This window comes from Hypanus sabinus, chromosome 13 (assembly GCF_030144855.1).
Source record: "Hypanus sabinus isolate sHypSab1 chromosome 13, sHypSab1.hap1, whole genome shotgun sequence".
NCBI classification, from domain to species: Eukaryota; Metazoa; Chordata; class Chondrichthyes; order Myliobatiformes; family Dasyatidae; genus Hypanus; species Hypanus sabinus.
Window position 1 is genome coordinate 18,104,514 of NC_082718.1, and position 20,943 is coordinate 18,125,456.

Consider the following 20,943-nt stretch of genomic DNA (forward strand, 5'->3'; position numbering starts at 1 on the left):
TTGAAGTGCCATATTGCAACTGGTAATACAGCCTGTTTTAGACCTTCCCCTTGAACACACTTCTTCAAGGTGGTAGAAATTGATAAAGCATTCCACATTTTGCATGAGAGATGATTTAATCTGATGTAATGTACTGTGTCAATGAAATTACTTTATTGTCATTCTTATGGTCAGAAGACATTTACAAACTCATTCATGATATGTTCAACCCATCAAAACATCAGTGATCTGTTGTAGTTTGCTTAAGGAGGAAATCTTCAATAACTTTTTGCGTGGGTTAGAGACTGCATTATTCCTAGCATCTTACAGTGTAAATATTTCATCCAAATTTCCCACTCCAAAATGCAGACAGCGTAATATTGTTAACATAATACAATAGAGTTGTGTTTTCTAATGCTTGTAGATGAGGCATATGAAGCAAAGCCAAGACTCTATTGCAGTGGCATTGTTGTTACTAAGACTGATAACCAAAACATAGTGTACCTTAATTGTAGTTTAAGCACTGCAAAATCTTAATTTTCTTTAAATGGGTTAATCATATTTTGAGACTTAAAATCCTTTTGATGTCATTGCCAAGCTACTTGTTCTTGATATTGTTAAGTGTTAGCTATTCAGTTTATGTAGTGCTGTTCCAACAGAAAATGCCTGGCTTCTCTGGAAACAATTAAGCATATATTCCACATTCAACACTTTTGCTCCAAGTCGTAGAATACCACACCAGAGAAGCAGGCTCTTCGTTCCATCTAGTCTGTGCTGAACTATTACAATGCCTATTCCCATCGACTGGCATCTAGGCCATATCCTTCCCATCAACGTACCCATCTAAATTTCACTTAAACGTTGAAATTAAACACACTTCCACCACTTGTGCTGGTAGCTCATTCCACACTCTCACCACCTTCTGAATGAAGAAGTTAGCCCCCATGTTCCCTTAAACATTTCACCTTTCACCCTTAACTTATGACTACTCATTCTAGTCTCACCCAAAATCAGTGGGAAAAGCCTGCTTGCATGCCCCTCATAATTTTGTATATCTCTATCTAATCTCCCCTCAATCTTCTACGTTCCAAGGAATAGAGTCCTAACCTATTCAGCCTTTCCTTATAACCCGGGTCTTCCAGTCCTGGTAAAAACCTTATAAGTGTTCTCTATACCCTTTCAATCTTATTGATATCTTTCCTGTAGATAGGTAACCAAAAATACACAATCTCCAAATAGACACATTCTCAGCCTTTTGATTCCTTACTTTGTATGTAAGCTTTCTCCACAACCACTATACTCTGATCTGGTTCCCATCCCCCTGCACTCCAGTTGATGGCAATTTTCCCATACTTTTGAGAAGCATAGAATTCTTATAATTGTAGCTATTTGTACTTAATGCTGTATAAAATAGCAACTTTGCCCACCTAGAGAATATAATCCAGCTGTTTAAAGTAGTACCACCCTAAATGATTTTGTTTTACAAGACCAGAAGTAAGTTATATGCACATCTGAATTTTCCAGTTTCAAAGGAAGGATTATGTTTAGAGAGAAATGGTTTCAAATATAGTATATGCCTTCTTGCAGAAAGACTGCAGATGAGTAATATAGGCCACTTTATATCAGCATCACTTGGGGAAATAAAGGGACAAGGCTAGAAAATATATTACATGTATTTAAAATGGCCACCTTTTGTCATGAATTATATTTGGAGTTAGCAGTAATTTGAATAACGAATGCTGGCTTGCCAACAGTAAATTGCTGACTTGTTATTCTTCATTCCTGCCTTTGATTTCCTTGATGTTTGAAGACCTGTATTTTCTTTGCAAATGACAAAATGTTTATCAACTGGATAAAAATAAAAAACTGAACATTGGCCAAATTTTGCATTTATACTTTTATTCATTTCCTTTAGAACTACCAATGAAATAAAAAATTTACAGTATCTACCTCGTGCAAGTGAGCCACGTGAAATGCTCTTTGAGGATAGGACCCGAGCCCATGCAGATCATATTGGGCAGGGATTTGAGCGTCAGACTACAGCAGCTGTTGGAGTATTGAAAGCTGTACAGTGTGGAGATTGGTATGTGAACTTGATTGCTTTGTCCTATATGCTGTGCTAATTATAAAGGTTGAAGAAAAATTTGTCTGTATTTACTGATTTAAAGCTGAGGCTTTTATACCCATATTTAGTACTTTTAAAACATTGTTTGACAGAAATTTAAATGGGTGAAGGTAAATTTTGGTATTAAACTTAATTTGAAAGTGATGTATGGAGATGGGATATATGGCATTTTTTTTTAAGGGTATATGTCAAATTTGATTCAGCAGTTACATAGATGAACTGTTCATGAATTGCTTTTGGGCTTTCTAAGACTTTCTTTTTATTTAACTGTTCCATTTTCACCATTTGGTAAATGTAATACTTTTCTGATAACTATAAAAATAATTGTTTGCTTTGTAAAATCCTCATATTTAGTCTCAAAATCTTTATATACATTTGAGAAACTAATTATGCTTTTTCTCTGGTATCTGGTCTTGAAAGGAAATATTACACTAACAGTCTTTCCTTCAATGATGTTGATATATAAAGACAGCCCTGTGAATATTTTTTTGTAAAGTGTTGGTAATAGATGATGAGAGTTGATCTGAATGGATGAAGTATGCTATAAAAATCGTACTGTGGTGTAAAACCAGTGACATCCCATGCTTAGAGTACTGGGAAGCTTTTAAAAATGAACAGAAGGCAACTATAAAAGTCATAAAAAGAGAAATGATGGAATACAAAGATAAACTATCCAATAATATTAAAGAGGACACCAAAAGTTTATTGAGACATATAAAGAGTAAACGAAAGGTAAGAGTAGGTATTGGACCGCTGGAAGATGATGCAAGAGAAGTAGTAATGGGATACAAGGAAATGTTGACAAACTGAATACCGTATGTTGCATTGGTCTTCAATGTGGAAGACACTAGCAGTATACTGGAAGTTTGAGAGTGTCAGGGAGCTGAAGTGAGTGAAGTTGCCATTACTAGAGAGAAGGTGCTTGGGAAACTGAAAGGTGTGAAGTTAGATAAATCACCTGGACCAGATGGTCTACACCCCAGGGTTCTGAAAATGCTGGCTGAAGAGATTGTGGCGGTATTAGTACGGATCTTTCAAGGCTCAATATATTCTGGCTTGGTATTAGCATGGCAGATATTTATGTGGATGGAGCATTGGCTGACTGGTAGGAAGCAAAGAGTGGAAATAAAAGGAGCTTTTTTTGGATGACTGCCAGTGCCGGTGACTGGTGGTGTTCCACAGGGGTCTGGGTTAGGACCGCTTCCTTTATTGTTGTATGTCAATGATTTGGATGATGGAATTGGTGGCTTTGTGGCCAAGATTGCAGACGATATGAAGATGGGTGAGGGAGCAAGTAGTGTTGAGGAAGCAGGGAGGCTGTAAAAGGACTTAGACAGATTAGGAAAATAGGCAAAGAAATGGCAGTGTCGGGAATTGTATGGTCATGCTGGTAAAAGAAATAAAACCAAAGATTATTTTCTAAATGGAGAAAAAAAAATCTGAAGTGCAAAGGGATTAGGGAGTCCATATGCAGAATTCCTTAAAGGTTAATTTGCAAGTTGAGTTGGTCGTGAGAAAGGCAAATGCAATATTAACATTCATTTTGAGAATACTAGAATATGAAACCAAGGATGTAATGTTGAGGCTTTAAGGCACTGGTGAAGCCCCTCTTGGAATATTGTGAGCAGTTTTGGGGACCCTTATCTAAGAAAGGATGTGCTGGCGTTGGAGAATGATTTTGGGAATGAAAGGGTTACCATATGAGGATTGATTGATGGTTCTGGGCAAGTACTCTGTTGAATTCAGAAGAATGAGGGGGATCTAACTTAAACCTATTGAATGTTGAAAATCCCCAATAAGATGGATATTTCCTGAGGTGCAGTGTCAGTGACCAGAAGACACAGCCTCAGAATAGAGGGGCGCCCATTTAGAATGGCGGTGAGAAGAATTTCTTTAGCCAGGGAGTGAGTGAATCTGTAGAACTCAAGTGTGCAATTCAGCTGTGGAGGGCATACTGAAGGCGGAGGTTGATAGACTCTTGATTTGTCAAGGTGTGAAATGTTATGGGGCGAAGGCAGGAGATTGAGGCTGAGAGAGAAATGGATCAAACATGATGAAATGGCAGAGCAGACTCAATGGGCCATTGAGTCTGAATGGGCCATCTGCTCTGATAGCTTATGGTCTTAAACTGTGATCTGTATTGAGAAGCAGACATTTCAATTGTGTTCAGTGGTTCTAGACTAATTAATACAATGGCTGGGAGCAATACAATAGACATTTATCAAAATGGTAGTATTTCTTAAGTTGAATATTAAGTTTTATACTCTTAACAATAAGTTGAGAAGTATTTCTACCTACATTACTCATTTCACCCCTCCATATGTCTCTTATTTTATTCATTACAAGGAGAATGTTCAACTCATGCATTCTACATTGGCTCTCAGCTCCTATCATCTCATTTCAATTATCTCCTTGGAACCCATTCTCTCTAAGTTCCTCCAATTCTACCACACCTACACAAAGGATAATTTACAGTAGGTGGTTAACTTGTTAGCTCACCCTCGAATCTTTGAGGAAATCGGAGCATTAGAGAAAGCCATGTAGTGACAGAGTGTACTTAGAAACACTGTAGAGATGATGCCAAAGATGAGGATCAAGCCCTGGTTGCTGGAGCTGTGCAGCAATAGAATTAACAGTTGTGTTTTCTGTGCTGCCCAGTTTCTGTGAATACAATGTGCTTTGCAAAGAATTTACAATAGGATGCTCAAATTGCAAGTATTATCAGGAGGACAAAAGTTGGGGAGATAAAAAAGCATGGTTTAAACTACTTTGTTTTGGGGAGTACCAATTATTCCATATTAGATCCATGTGGCATTCGAAGCTTAACACCTACACTAGCTTACAAGAACAAATCTCATTTCCTCAATTATTTTTTCCCACTAGGTTTTTATCCCCACCTTCCCATAATTTCCTGAGAGTCTAATTCTCATTTGCACACTAAGGGCATCTTATGGAGATATTTGATCAACCAGTCCTGAATCTCTGTGGAATATGGGAGGAAATTAGAGAACCTGAGGGGAATCCACGTGGCCATTGGGAAAATGTACACATCAGATGTTGGATAGGCTTTGGGTTCTCATTCACTTAGTTTAATTATATTCTAACATAGTGACCTCATTGAAATACCATCTGTTATTTGTTCCTTTCGCACATTTGTTTGTATTACATTTATCCCTTTGCCTGAGTAAATCATGAGTAGATTTTAAAGGCATAGTACCTGAAGAACCTCACTATATACTGCTTCTTAACATGAAAATGACCCTGTTGTAGAACATGATAAAACAGATCAAACAATATCTTTGATGATTACATTAATTGCAAATAGTTCAAGCAACTCAAAGTTTCACTGCATATTTTGAAAGAAGACTTGTTAGCTTTTTGTTTGACAGCTTTTCTGTTTACTTTCTCAGTTTTTTTTTACACATTCTTGATGGAACTGGCAAGGATTCAACCTTAGCGAGTTTTTTGACATGGGGTCATTTTTATTGGTTGTTCTCTGGAATCATTTCAGCTGGGCATCTCATAAGCACTTTTTTTTTGTAGATTCTTCAGATAGCTTTCAAATATTGTTGAGTTCTTCATTGCTGTTTGCACAGTTGTAATTCCATTTCTTATCCTTACAAGTACAGTGGATTTCAGTTACTCGGGGCAGCTGCTTATTTGAGACAGCTCTTAAAGAGCTAGAACTGATCGAGAAAATAGCCAGTATTTCCTTAATTTATTTGGGACACTATGCTGCTTAATTAGGACAAGGGTCTGTTGCCAAACAGTTTCTAACTGGTATTAGTTGTGTACACTTGTGTGGTCATTAGGCACTATGGAGTAAACAGTTTTTAAATAGTGTCAGTTGCGACTATGCATATGCTAAATTCGAAGTATTATCTAAGTATGTATACTTTATAAAACCTTGAGATTCGATTTCTTACAGGCAGCTACAAAACAAATCCAATAGAACCCATTAAAACAAGAAGACTATCAGGCACCCAATGTGCAGCAAAATAAAAGTGCAAACAATAAAAGTAAGCGAATAGCATTCAGAATGGAAGTAAGTGCAGGCCAATAGTTACAAGCCATGGCCACTGTTCAGTGCAGAGACGAGTAAAACTCACAAAGCGGTAATTGAACTAGCCCATACCTTGCCTCGGACAAACCTTGGGTCTTTCCTTACTCTCCGGCCCAGGTTCAGGTCCTGTCACCTCTGTGTCACCTCTGCTTTCCTCACCTCCGTTCTGCCGAATCAAATTGCCTTATCCGCCATTCCCCACTCTACGGCCTGGACTTCAATTCAGCCCGTACACACCACATCACAACTGTCCTGCACCTGATCCATTTGGGCCGACTGACTCGTATTCAAAAAGCAGTGATTTTTGATCATTTTTTCATTTTTTTAATTTTGTCTTTATGCAGGAAGATAAGAAGGCATTGTCTGCATTAGTTGTCCTGATTTTGTTCATTTACAGTCAATGAAAAACGCATGACAGTGTACACTTGATGAGTTCCTCTGCCGATAACTATTGGGAACTAAAAGTTCCTAATATAATTTTTTAGTCGTACTAGTATGGTACTGTTCTAATTAGTCTGTATTTCATTTAAATGCATATTTTTTATTATTGAGATACAGTGCAGATAAAGCCCTTCCGGTCCTTCAAGCTACACCACCCATCTGCCCTGATTTAACCCTAGTCTAATCGCGGGACAGTTTACAATGACCAATTTAGCCTTCCAACTGGAATGTAGGAGGAAACCAGAGTACTCAGAGGACACCCACATAGTCATGTGGAGAACGTACAAACTCTTCGATGGCAACAACGGGATTTTAACCCGGGTTGCTGGTACTGTAAAGTGTTACGCTAACCACTTCATGCATAAAGTCAAAAATTTTTTAAATCGTTGTGTGTTGAATCAACATCTGTTGGTCCAAAAGGATAATGTAACACAAGCACTCGCAACTGGTACTAGGCACTATTTAAAAACTATTCACTCCATGGCGTCTAATGGCCACATAAGTGCACACAACTGACATCAGTCCTGCTAAAGGGACTCAGCCCAAAAAGTCTACTGTACTTTCTTCCATAGATGCTGCCTGGCCTGCTGAGTTCCTGCAGCATTTTGTGAGTGTTGCTTGAACTTCCAGCATCTGCAAATTTTCTCTGCTTTCTAGTTAGAAACGTTCGGCAAAAGTCCCTTGTCCCAATTAAACAGCATAGTGTCCTGAATAAATGAAGGAAATCTTGGCTATTTTCTTGATAGTTATTGTTCTTTTTAAGTGTTGTCTCAAATAAGCAGCTGGATTGATTAACTGGAATCCACTGTATTCATATGGATATGGATTGGAATTACAACAGTACAAGTAGTAACAAAGAACTCAACAATATTTGAAAGCTCTGTGATGAAATCTGCAAAAAGTGCCAATGAGATGCCCAGCTGCAGTGATTCCATAGAACAGCTATTAGAAGTTATTCTAGGTCAGACTCAAAAAAAACTCACTACGCTTGAATCCCTGCTAGGTCTACCAAGAGTGTGTAAAAAGAGTTGAGAAAGTAAACAGAAGAGTTGTGTAACAAAAAGTTAACAAGTCTTCTTTGAAACTATGCAGTGAACCTTTGAGTTGCTTGAACTAATTACAATTAATGTAGTCATTAGGCAAAGTTATTCTGTGATCTGTTTTATCGTGTGCTACAACAGCGTAATTTTCAAGTTAAGCTGTACATAGTGAAGTTCCTGAGGGATCAGTGTAAGGTCCTATGCCCTTAAAATCTACTCATGATTAAATGTAATACATGCAAATGTGCAGAAGGAACGAATAACAGAAAAATAAACCACAATGAGGTCACAAAGTTAGGATATATGATGCTTCATTTGAATACATAATTTGTTATTCAATTAAATACTAGTTTGTCTTTTTTTATATATCTTTTAAATATTTCAATGAAACTTTGGCTAATGGGATACTCACTTAATTGGGCCAAAATATACTGGTCCTGTGTGTCCCAATTAACTGGAATCCATTGTGTATGTTTCTTTAATTTCTAAGGATTCCTCCTGGTGTCATTGCACAATTAACTTCAACATTGTGGTTTCTTAATTACTGGAGTGTTTTTCTAACTTATTTAATTGTACTTTCCAGAAGATGTCACTTTCCCAGAAATGACAACATTTGCTGGTTCTGATGGCTCATAGTGAGATGTTTGCAATGAGATTGCTCACAGGCTCTAAAGCTGTCTCAGCCATACTGACAACTGATTATGTGACCGACCTTCACTGTTGCTCTTTGTTCTTTGTGCTTCCCAACATTTCTTAGCTAGCTAAGTATTCTCCCAGAGCTTAGTAGGATACTTGACTCATATATCATAACATTATTTTATCCCTTTTTGCTCCTCTACTGACTTAACCTGTTCAGATCAGTTTTAGACTTTTAAATGCAATTCTATTTTCATAAAGTTATGTCATTAGGCAAAGGCAAACAAGAAGTCCGTTGTTATAATTTCCCAGTTGGATTCCTGTTTTTTTTTTCTATTTTACTGACAATTAATGTTATATTTACTGGTGTATACTTTTTTTTTAAATCTGCTTTGCTTGAAAAGTTTTCCAAACCATTTTCAGACATTTTCAGAATCTTAACAAATCCTGAAAAATTGCAACCATTGCGCCCTTTTTGGCAGTAAGTAATGAAGTCTTTAAAAAAAAAATTAGGATGCATATCATTAGGTTCATGGGATTTCTTATTCATTCTCCTAATGTCTGTTTATTCTTTCCTAGTGATATCTATTGTTTTATACTCCTCTCTGTTTTACCATTTGGTTTCCCACTTTTTTGTGGCCTTAATGCTTTTCATCGTGAAGACAGATGCACATTATTTCTTTATCATGTTTGCTGTTTTTTTTTGTTCTCCATTTTTAATGCCCCCGTCTGAAATGTTCAGGAATATTTGTTTATGTTACTTTCTTCCATTCAACAGCTTTGTAGAAGCTCTAACTTAATAGTGAAATGTGTTGATTTGTAAAACAACTTTAGAATATAGCAAGTTAAATCGTACTGCATTTATACCTTAGAGAATTTCTATGAAAGGATTAAATTAGAAAAAGTATCAGCTTTATAAACTGGATATATTTTGATAAAGGAAATAGCTGAATGTTTCATTGTCTGGCTTCTGCAGGGGCTATTATAGAGAATGTGTACCAGGAGATTTCATCCTTAACCCTATTTTCCAATATCTATTTGCTATCTAAAAGATTAGCTCAAATGGACTCTTTAAATTATAAGTCTTCCCATTTGGATGTCTGTTTAATATGTTTGAAGAGATTGGAATACCAAAAGTTTGTAGTGAAGGTTCAGCAGCCAGGATTTTTTTGCTACACATAATTATTGAAATACTGTAAGTCAACATGAATATTGAAATGAAGTAATAAAACTGAATGTACTTTAGGGATTATTATTAAAAGAAGATGTGCTGATTAGCAGGGTTAAGTCAAATAGTGATTTAATTAAGTTGTAAAATGTCTGGTTGTTTTGTGACTTATCATTAAATGTGTGGTGAAGTCTAGGTTCCATATTGCTTCCTATAATGTTGCATACACGCATCAAATTGAGAATGACAGGCACTAACTGTCATTCACCCTTCAAAATGAACGGTTGCCTCATTATTGAATTCTAGCTCAATGGGGTAATTTAATTTTTTTCGTTTTCAGGTCTGATCAACCTCGTATAACCAAAGATGTGATTTGTTTTCATTCAGAAGATTTCTTAGAGGTGGTGCAGAGGTTGCAGTTAGATCTACATGAGCCACCATTGTCTCAGGTAACTCAAGTTAACTAATCAAACACATTTGCAATTAATATTTACAAATTTTAAATTTCTCCAAAATAGAAATTCAAATGCCAACTTTCTAAATGATTATTTATAGTTTTTTTTTACCAGATTGTGTTTGCTTTTCACTGTTGGCAATGAACTATAGAGCCAATTAGGATGGGAAGCTCTTTGTTCAGTTCTTATGGTTTAGGGAAGGGAATAATCTGCCAAAGCCACCAGCTCTGCCTAATATCAATGACCCCATTGAAGAATGCGCTTCAGGTGGTGGGTGAAGAAAATATAGAGCTGGCGCATTGCAACAAACTTGGGTAATGTGTTTCAGGAGGAAGAAATTAGGCTGTAACATTTTTTTGTTTATAAAATAGCAGTTTGATCTTAGTTCTTTACTTGAACTTTTAATGGGTGATGCTTCCTGCTCTCAATAGATGAATGGATATAACAATGTCAGTGACATAATCCAGGGAAAAGTGCTTGGTTCTTATAACTGTTTCCAGAATGCATTTTGTCTTGGTGAGGCTCACTTCAACTAGTGCGCAAAGCAAGAACTAATGAAACTTGGCAAGTGAGTAGGATAGGTGGGGGCAGAATAGTAAACACAAATGAGAAATTGTTTAGTTCTTATGAGTGATTTTGGGAGAAACATCGGTATACCTGAGCTTGTGTATGTCAGAAGCTGTTGTATTGATACATTTTGTGTTTACAGTTTTAATTGTTGGACCTGTTTTCTTATTTTTAGTGTGTTCAGTGGGTAGATGATGCAAAGCTCAACCAGATAAGAAGAGAAGGTATTCGTTATGCTAGAATTCAACTGTATGACAATGATGTGTACTTCATTCCCCGGAATGTCGTACACCAATTCAAGACTGTCTCTGCAGTATGCAGCTTAGCATGGCATGTACGGTTGAAACAGTATCATCCAGATGTAGGAGATCCACCTGCTCAAGATTGTGCTTATGAAGGCTCAGAATTACCAGCAGACACCAAGTGCCCAGTTATGAAAATGGAGACTGAAGACAAAAAGCTGGGTGATGATGATACTGCTGAAAGTGCAAAACATGAAGAAATCAAGATAGAACTTAATATCACAGAGCTCTCAGAAATTAAAGTGGAGTCTGGAAGCACTGACTCACAGTATGCAGCTGAACTGAAAGATCTAGCTTGTTCAAATACCAAAACTGACTGTGGAGATGACGAACAGCTACTCTCAGTGAACACAGATGTGCATGATTAGCAAAACAACTTTTCTTATTGATATGTGTATATTCTTTGGAGCTTTTATTTTTTTTAAATGTATCTTAAAACAATGGTGTGATGTTCTTGCTTATGTAAGCTCTGTGAGGCAAGCTTGTTGCTGTTCTTAAGACTGTTACATGGTAGGACAGAAAAGTACATGTAGCTTTGTAACATTCCTCAGTGCCTGTCCATAACTGTGAAATATAACAGCACTTAGGGGGTGGGTGTACTGTCACACAGCAGGTTAAATGGGGGGAGGGAGTTAAAAAAATACTTTTTTATTTTTAGATAAAAAAGTAGTACAGGTAGAAACAAAGTTGACTTCGGCATATACTTTTTTGTAAGCTGAGCCAAATTTGTTTCCCGATTCAAGCTTATCCATAGAGCTTATGTTAAATTAGCTGCAGGTTTGAATACTGATATTTGTGTCAACATGGTAGTGTAAATACATTTTTATTATTATGTAGTATGATTTCAAACTAAATTCTGAACCGCTTAATAAAGGTTCGGTGTACTTTGATTTTTATATACTTAAAGCATCAATTGTACTAGCCTTTGGTTGTTTTACACCAGCATTATTTTATTTCACCTAATGTAGATGTGATGAAGTTTGTGTAACCATGCAGACAAATCCAGACTTTCTTTGTTCCCCTCGCAGAGGGGGAGCAAAAGGAATAGAGTGCAAAGTTATCATATTCTAGATTTCAAAATAAAGGTATTCATTATGTGCTGTTCTCCAAGGTGATGAAGTACTAGTGTCCCTTTGAAGTCAGTTTATACTGTAAGCATCTTTGCTTCTTTACAACGTATCTGCAAGCTCTTCAATCATTTATGGTTCTGATATTAGTGTCAAGTATTTTCCTGTTTTCTTTTATTCATGTGGTTTAGCAGATAAGTGTTAAAATCTTAAGAATTTAATCACAGTTACATAATACAGTTAGTTTTTAATAGGTTTTTCTCCTTTTGGATTAATCGCCTAAACCATCCTTTTTATGAGCTATTGGCTCCACTAAATATGTGGCATTGAGGAAAATTGATAAAACAAATTGATGGAGATCAAGGAGAAAACATCAGTCATACCTCAGGAAATGAGAATGATTGGTAGAGATAAATCAACAGTGCATTAATTCATTGGGGCAATGTCCAAGGGCCCAACAATCTTGTGCTGCTTCATCAGTGTTCTTCCTTCCATCATATAGGTTGGGCACATTTGCCAATGATTTTACACTGTTCAATTCCATTTACAGCTCCTCAGCAGTTAGACAGTGCACACTTGTACACAGCAAGATTTAGAGGACACTTGGGCCTGGGTTGATGTGGTGAGTAATATTCGTACCACAAAAGTGTGAAACAATGACTATCTCCAACAAGAAGTCACCTATCCACCTACCAGTAACATTAAAACAAATAGCTGAGTTTTCCCCCATGAACTCTCTGGAGGTCGTCATTGACTAGAAGTCCAGTCAGGCCAGTCCCATGAATACTCTGATATGAAGAGCAGGTCAGAGGTTGGGTGTTCTGTAGCAAATGACTTGCAATCTGACAGCCTAAGTTTTGCTATGTACAAAGCACAAGTGATATTCCTAGGTGAGTACAAATCAAATGACATTCGAGATGCTTGACACCATCATTGTAAAAACATCCTGAGTGGCTGGTATGCCAAGCACCATTAGAGCATGGTGACTATGGTGTGTACCATCTACAAAATACAATTTAGATAATCTGCCTAAGCAATTCCAGCAGGACTTCATTTCCCACTGTTCTCTGTAATGGGTTTGAATGTTTCCCCATGACTGTGTGGCTTTCCTCTGAGTGCTTCAGTTTCCTCCCTCATTCCAAAGATGTACGGGGTCAGTAGGTTAATTGGTCATATGGGGGTAATTGGGCGCCACAGGCTCATTGGTCCTGAAGGGCCTGTTACCATGCTATATATCAAAATTAAATTCATGACCTCTACCCCTAAATGTACAAGGAAAAAAATCCCCTAAAGTTGTATCAAGATGATTGATGTTTTCCAATTATTCTGCCAAACCTCTTTGAGCTTGTTCTAGGAAGCCCTGCTGTTCAATTATCTCTTGCTTTTTATTTGGTCTTCATTTAGTCTTCTGTGTTTTCCACTTAATCTCCTCTGTGAAATTAGTCACACAAGCAGTCCCGTGGGTTTCTTCATATGACTCTGATTACAGTGTTGTATCGAAATATGAATCTTTTACTTGCAGGTGTTAGTGCTTACAATCTAGTCAGGAATCATGGCAAACTTTTCCATGTCCAAGTTCCTCTGCAGCCTCTTTTATTTTGCCACTGTTGAAATTCTTCAACCCAAGAGCTATCGATTTTTATCTTGCCAGCAAAATCATAAAAAAGGATCTTGAGTTAAAACATAAAATGCAAGAAATACTCTACAGGTCAGGTTGTTTCAGCAGAAATAGAGTAAACATTTTATCAGAACCACAAATTGTTCAGCATTTTATGAAATGTTTATTTTAAATGCAAAGAAATACCAGAGAAAAGTGTACAAATGTAACAATTTTATTGAACACTTACTGCTCAGCTATTTGCTGACTCTGACAATACTGGTTTTTCTTGCTTTTTCCAAAGAATGGAATCTGATAGAGTAGCCTTGATCATTGCGCACATTCAAGTTTTGTGTAGAAGATATGTTATCTGAAAGGGCATTTAAGAATATTAGCATGGATAGAAGACTGGCAAACAAAGATGTGGCAGATATTCAAGAAAGTGCTTCATTAACAATGAGTACACAATCCCTTATCCGAAATCCTTGGGGCCAGTTGCATTTTGGAATTCAGAATCCCTCCTTATTGGTTCTGCGGCCCCCCCCGTGGATACTTATTGGGAGTGCCATAGAGTTCAATGTTGGGTCTGTAGCGATTACATTTAAGAAGAAGTGAATATGCTGTAATCAAATATGTAAATAATACAAAATAAGTTGCTGGGATGGAGTGGCAATGGAGAAAGGCAAGTTGTGAGGGAAATGGGTTACAAAGGGAAATTGATATTGGCAAAGTAATATGGTGAAGATGGAATTTTCTTGAGTTTGGGTGGAAGAATGATAAAATAGATAATTTAAATGCCAAACTCAGAATTTGGGCTCCTTATTCATGTGATAGAGATGACATGAATGTATGCAGGTGCAGCAGGCAATTTGGAAAGCTAATGGAATACTGATTTTTATTTCAAGGACTCAGGAGTATAAAAGTACGGAAGTCTTGCTACAATTGTACTAGGCATTCGTTACATCACTTATTGTGCACAATGTCCCTTTAAGATTCAGCAGGATGCTTCAAAGAATGTGGAAATATTGAATAGGCTGGGTCTGCACTCATTGGTATTTAAAAGCACAAGATATAAGCTGATAGAAAGATTGTTCGAATACTCAAGACGGTAAATACTGGGAGGTTTCTACCTGACATGGTAGAGTCTCAAGATCAGAAGGCGTTGTCTCAGAATAACAGTTGCCCATTTAAGACAAAGATGAGGAAGATGCTTTATAGTATCTAGAGCTACTCATAAAGAAGAGAGATTTAATTCTTAAGTGAATCAAGTGATACATGGTCAGGATGGGAGTACACTATTGGCCATAATGTTAGTAAATGGTGAGCAAACAGAATGGGATACCCGATTCATAGACTTTTTGGTATTTAGAAAAGTCCTGCTTCAATCCAGTTAAAGTTGTTGAGTTACTGAAAACAATTTTATTTCTTTGGCTATGCAATGCTCCAAATATGATTGAATACGTCAGGTGGAAAATTTTTGAATCTGGTGAAAATAGTCCATTGAAAGTCTTGGTTTAAGCCAAACTGAAATGTTAACAAAAGTGATTTAAAGATGGTGATCACTTCTACATTATATTTTTAAAAAAATTACTGGAAGTTATTCCAAGTACAGTACTTGAAAATAAGAAATTTTGTATTTTATGTTCTTACATAATGTGAAACTGTCAATTTTAGGGAGAAAATGGTCTTTCATGGACATTACAATGTAGCATTTATACAAGGCTAGGACTTGCGCTTCTGCAAGTGCCATTTCTGAAATTTGACTCATGGCAGTACTGGTAATCCAAGCAAGTATCTTCCTGACATGCTCTAATCAGCAAACCTAATTTTTTGCTTTTACTTCATGTATTGCAATAATTGGTGCATGTTAAATAGTTGACAATAGTTACACCTTTTACAACCCAAGTATGGTTGCTTGTTTTAGTTACAAAATATGCAAAGTGGCAGATAATTTCTGGTTTTAAAATCAGAAAGATGTGTGCAGTTATGTATTGGCAAATATGTAGATCCCCTTGAACTGAAATTATATGCTTCCTAAAGTTCACAACATTGTTATGTACAAGATGGATGTCAATGTTGCTACCTTCTCTAAGATGCAGATTGTGCTATAACTCCTAAATATGGCACAAGCAGTCCTGTTCTTTTTCTGCAACTTATAACAGAACTTCAGCATCTGTCCATAATGTCTGTACTGAATATAATGCAAATTTAAACTGCACATTTGCTTGCAGGTGGCCTGTGTCCTTACAACAGGTTTCCCTATAATCAGCCAGGAAAAATAATGTTCCCCCACACAACAGCTGCTGTTGACCTGAGCATTTTCTATATTTTCTGTTTTTTTTTAAAGATTTCCAGTCTCTGGTTTTTGCTATATGTGGCCGTCTTATTGGCACAACCAAAGCTTGTGGGTAGCAGGAATGCCAATCTGAATCTTATAATTAAAGTATATCCCTAAGAAGGAAACATATACTCTAGATAACCGAACTATCATGCTTATGTAAATATATACTGTTTGTTTTCAACTTAACAAGTCAAAGGAAGAATTTCAGTTGCATAAAACACAAACGGCTTTTGCCTGGAACAAATAGCAGGTGTGGTGGCAACCTGTCATTAATTTACAGGGTGTTTATATAAAAACATTCACATTTACTTTTATAACCACGATGACATCACAATGCACGGGTGAGATTGTTATAAGGAATAACGTTTGAAGTCCTATGGAGTTATTTTGACATAAAAGGATGAATATATCACGATTTACCCATGCTTTAGTACCAACAGTAAATGCTGGGAATAATCTGCAGGGCAAACTACGTCTCTGTAAGAGAATCGGAGGCGATGACTTTCTATCAAACAGAGCTGTTCGCCCCGTCAGTTTCTTCCAGCAATTTCCGTTTTATGTTGGATGTCTTGATTGTCGCAGGTTTCCTTTTGCTCCTATTCCAGCTATTTCAATTAATAGCCACATGATGGAGCAGTTTCTAGGCCGGAAATGAAGAGTTCACTCTGCGTTAGTTTTCATCAGTCTTGCCTCATAGAATAAGTATTGTACCCTAAATCAACAATCGCTCCGATTACTAACAGCCAAAGGGGTATAAAAATAAAACTGAGCTTCATTTGTGCAAATTGCTCCAATCTTGCGCACACCGCCAGCTGAAAGCCTAATTTAAGCAGCATAGCACATAAGTACCAAACCTCCTTCTTTAGGTTGGTACCATTCCTATCGTAGCCGGATTTACATCTTCCTATTATCTTTACAATTAACATGATTAAAAGAATAGCATCAAAAATCCAGAGCGGAATAAAGATGAGGAACCAGTTCCATGGAGCTTTATCGTCCAGTTTCAGCACCAACACAATTAGGAAAAGCAGGGTGAAGAGCCAGGTCATCAGAACCCTCTGCGCTAATGACATTCTCATCTAAGAAAATGAAGCCACAATGCTCGCCACTCGGTAGTTTGTTCAGAATATTTCAAGAAACTCTTGCAAAAGGTAATCCGTTATGAAAATAAGTTAGTTGCATTTCATTTCAATTTACGTCTGCGCCATTCGCTCTTTTGATGTAACACGTGTACGTCCGTTTTATTATTGATGTTACTACTTTGATAGAACACCGACTTTATTCACGTAGAGCGTTCTCAAGCCATTCTCGGCCTTTCTTGTTACGATATACTGTGCGATTCTGAATCTGGTAAACAACCTTCCAACAGCGATCTCGGATCTCTGCCCGCTTCCAGCAGGCGAACACTCGGCTTAGGTGCCCGCTTAAATTCCGTTCCAAACGCTTTCTCTTGGCCCTTTACTTTGCCTCGCTTCGGTTCCTTTTTGATTTGCTTTCACTTTCCCTTCAAACCCGTTATCCTGCCGAAAAAGAGCAATTCATGCCCCTTTAATAAGACCAGAGCTCCGCCTATATGCTCTGATCTGATTAGTGCTTTATATTGTTGTCATCGGTGTACCCAGTTCGAATTGTGCAGTTACGTTGTCAATCACCAGTGTGACACACTTCCGGAATCACTGACACGACGGTTCCAACTATATCCAGCGCTTTGCAGGAATGGTGCACTTTGATGCATATAAATCAGTTCTCGTAGTTTTAGCCTCATAATTTCAGCCCTCTAAGATATCTGATTTATGAAAAGATGTTTCAGAGCCGGTAACAGTCCAATGAGGACCGTCAGCGACTGAAGAGCAAATTGAATTGAATTATCTGACAGCTGTACTGGTGTTAAATCATCTGACTGTCCTGCACAGTTCTTTAAGTGGAAGAACTGCAGTAGTTAAAATGGCTTCTGTAATGGAATGGAATAATTGAGATATAGAGCAGGCAAAGACATTACATCAGCATCCTGAACACACCATTCTCAAGTATTAATCTCGATCTCTAACATCTCCAGTATATGGAAAAATTGAGTCTGTATCTTTTAACCATGTATTGTAACTAAAGGACAGAAACGTAATTACTTTCCTGCCACCTGCAACCTCATAAACTCTTGGAAGAAACAAAAAAAACTTACCTAGTTAGGTTATAAATACCATTTGGGAAAACTCCCTTTCACCATATTAATAAATGGTAAAAGAAATCTGTTGATAATAACAGCAGTGAAGGCAGTGTTTAGTTGATAATACAACTACATTAGAAGAAATCTGTTAAATAAAAATTAGAATGTTCTGATCTCTGTACACAAAAATGGTTCCAATTTTTAAAAGGGGGTAAATTTGTTTTAGTTTAAAGAATGTAATTAAATCAAAACATTATGAAGTAGTCATTATAGAAAAGGATACTCCATTCAAAATTGCTATCATGCCCAACCAGCTAGCTTTTAAACATTTTAGCCATGAGTTTCCAACACTGAAATCCAACTTTTTTGCATCAACTCTTTTCTAGACTTTTCAACAATTGCCTCAACTCCACATTCTGTTCTAATTAATCTTTACAGGAAAATTAGTATTCCTGATTAGCTCATCTTAGCCCCTCAGTTTAGTCACTTTAGTCACTGCCACTTTGCTATAAGTTTCAATAAATCAAGTACAGCCTCTCCTCTTATAGGCTTACACGTATTGTGTCAAGAAACCTTGAACACACCTAACAAACTCCACCCCGTCTAAAACCCTCGCTCTAGGGACATGCCAATTGATATTTGGGAAATTAAAATCTCCCACCACGACAACCCTGTTATTATTACACCTTTCCACAATTTGTTGTCCTATCTACTGTTACTATTGGGTGGTCTATAAAAAACACCCAGTAGTGTTATTGACCCCTTCCTGTTACTAACTTCCACCCACAGAGACTCTGTAGATAATCCCTCCATGTTTTCTTCCTTTTCTACGGCCGTGACACTATCTCTGATCAACAATGCCACACCCCCACCTCTTTTGCCTCCCTCCCTGTCCTTTCTGAAATATCTAATGCCCAGCACTCGATGTAACCATTCCTGCCCCTGAGGCATCCAAGTCTCTGTAATGGCTACAACATCATAGCTCCAAGTACTGATCCATGCTCTAAACTCATCTGCTTTGTTCATAATACTCATTGCATTAAAATAGATACATCTCAAACCATTGGTCTGAGCGCGTCCCTTCTCAATCACCTGCCTATCCTCCCTCTCGCACTGTCTCCAAGCTTTCTGTAGTTGCGAGCCAACTGCCTCTTCCTCCGTCTCTTCAGTTTGGTTCCCAACCCCCAGCAATCCTAGTTTAAACTCTCCCCATTAGCCTTAGCAAACCTCCCCGCTGGGATATTGGTCCCCCAGGGATTCAAGTGCAATCTGTTCTTTTTTTACAAGTCACTCCTGCCCCAAAAGAGGTCCCAATGATCCAGAACTCAGAATCCCTGCCCCCTGCTCCAATCCCTCAGCCACGCATTTATCCTCCACCTCACTCTATTCTTATACTCACTGTTGTGTGGCACAGGTAGTAATCCCAAGATGACTACCTTTGTGGTCCTGCTTCTCAACTTCCTTCCTAACTCCCTGTAATCTGCTTTCAGGACCTCCTCTCTTTTCCTGCCTATGTCATTGGTACCAATACATACCATGACCTCTGGCTGTTCTCCTTCCCACTTCAGGATATCTTGGACACAATCAGAAACATCCTGTACCCTGGCACCTGGGAGGAAAACTACCATCCATGTTTCTTGCCTGCATCTACAGAATCACCTGTTTGACTCCCTAACTATAGACTCCCCTATCACTGCTGCCATCCTCTTCCTTTCCCTACCCTTTTGAGCCACAGGGCCAGGCTCTGTGCCAGAGGCACAGCCACTGTTGCTTCCCTCATGTAGACCATCCCTCCCCCAACAGTCCTCAAGCAGGGGTACTTATTGTCAAGCGGTACAGCCACAGTCGTGGTCTCTAGCCTCGGACTCCTGCCCTTCCCTCTCCTGACTGTACTCCTGCCCTTCCTCTGCATAAGAATGATGAAGTAACAGAGAAGTGCAGTATATGTAGCATTTTAGCTAACCAATTCCCAATACACAGATGCATCAAAACATAGCATAGATAACTAACCTGTTTTTTTCTTCCATGGTCATTGTAGCCAGCAAAAAACAATGAACACAAGATGTCTGCCTGCTATAAATTCAGAGCTTCATATGCGACTGTTGTGCTAGGTGCTTAATTGAAATATTTCTTTCATTTTTTTCAATCCAGTATAATTAAGTATAGGCAACACATTCCTTGCCTCCACATGAATTAAGAAAAATTTTCTTTATTTCTTCTATACTTGTAATGATATAAAGTGAGGACTAGTCCTTCACTAATCATGCTGTGAATCCTTAAATTACCTACAAAAACCAAGTACATTTTTGAGTTTATGCTGATCCAAAGTACTTATAGGCAATAAATTATATTGATTAATTTAAGTATGGCAAGACTACAGCCCCCAATTTACATAATCAGCAGTTAGTCTGGGTAAACAGCAACTTCTGTAATGCAGTACTCTCTCAGTACTGCATTGTAGCACCAGCCTGGATGAAGTGCTCAAGTCTGTAAGTGCATTCATAAAATTCTAACACAGGCAAAACTGAGACTAATTTTTTTGTTCTTACATTCATCATCATAGTTTTCAGCATCTTCCTAATTATTGATATGAGATTAATAAATCAGTAGTTTCCTATTCTCTTAAATAACAGGATTATAATGATTTACCCCAAGTCCACAAGAACAATTCCAGATTCTATAGAACTTTGAAAATTAACAAGAGTATCTGTTATCTCTGATGCCAACAGATTCTTTGGTATTTTTTTTTTGACAAGCAATGGGTTATTCCAGTTCCTCAAGCTTTGCTGCACTATTTCTGAGAAGGAAAGGCAGAATTCTAAGGAAACATTAAATAAGTTCTAATAACTTACTATCTTGACTTTGATGTGGATAAGTCCATCAACCAAGATGTTAAGAATAACTCTCTAAATCGGGACAATTAAACAATAGAGACTTACTGTAAGAGAAATGGGGCTTACCAGTTTGTATAACAAAATCTAGTTAAATTGACCCTGATCAG

General features: G+C 37.5%; 2 protein-coding genes across 2 annotated transcripts in view; one reads left to right on the forward strand and one right to left on the reverse strand.

Annotated features, from left to right (window-relative positions):
* The window catches only part of LOC132403680 (lysine-specific demethylase RSBN1L-like), an 81,472-nt gene extending 69,585 nt beyond the window's left edge, over positions 1–11,887 (forward strand). The window contains exons 5-7 of the mRNA XM_059987227.1: positions 1,895–2,062; positions 9,793–9,901; positions 10,650–11,887. Of these exons, the coding sequence (XP_059843210.1) occupies positions 1,895–2,062; positions 9,793–9,901; positions 10,650–11,144 (772 nt within the window). The 3' untranslated portion in view covers positions 11,145–11,887. The remainder of the gene's footprint in view (positions 1–1,894; positions 2,063–9,792; positions 9,902–10,649) is intronic.
* Positions 11,888–13,593: 1,706 nt separating this feature from the next.
* LOC132403681 (transmembrane protein 60-like) lies at positions 13,594–17,329 on the reverse strand. The gene has a single exon (XM_059987228.1). It carries the CDS (start codon positions 16,858–16,860, stop codon positions 16,462–16,464), a length of 399 nt encoding a protein of 132 aa, XP_059843211.1. The 5' UTR covers positions 16,861–17,329; the 3' UTR covers positions 13,594–16,461.
* Between the last annotated feature and the right edge of the window lie 3,614 nt (positions 17,330–20,943).

Excerpts from the sequence above, each read along its gene's own strand:
- LOC132403681 (XM_059987228.1), bottom strand. The coding sequence starts at position 16,860 with ATGAGAATGTCATTAGCGCAGAGGGTTCTGATGACCTGGCTCTTCACC.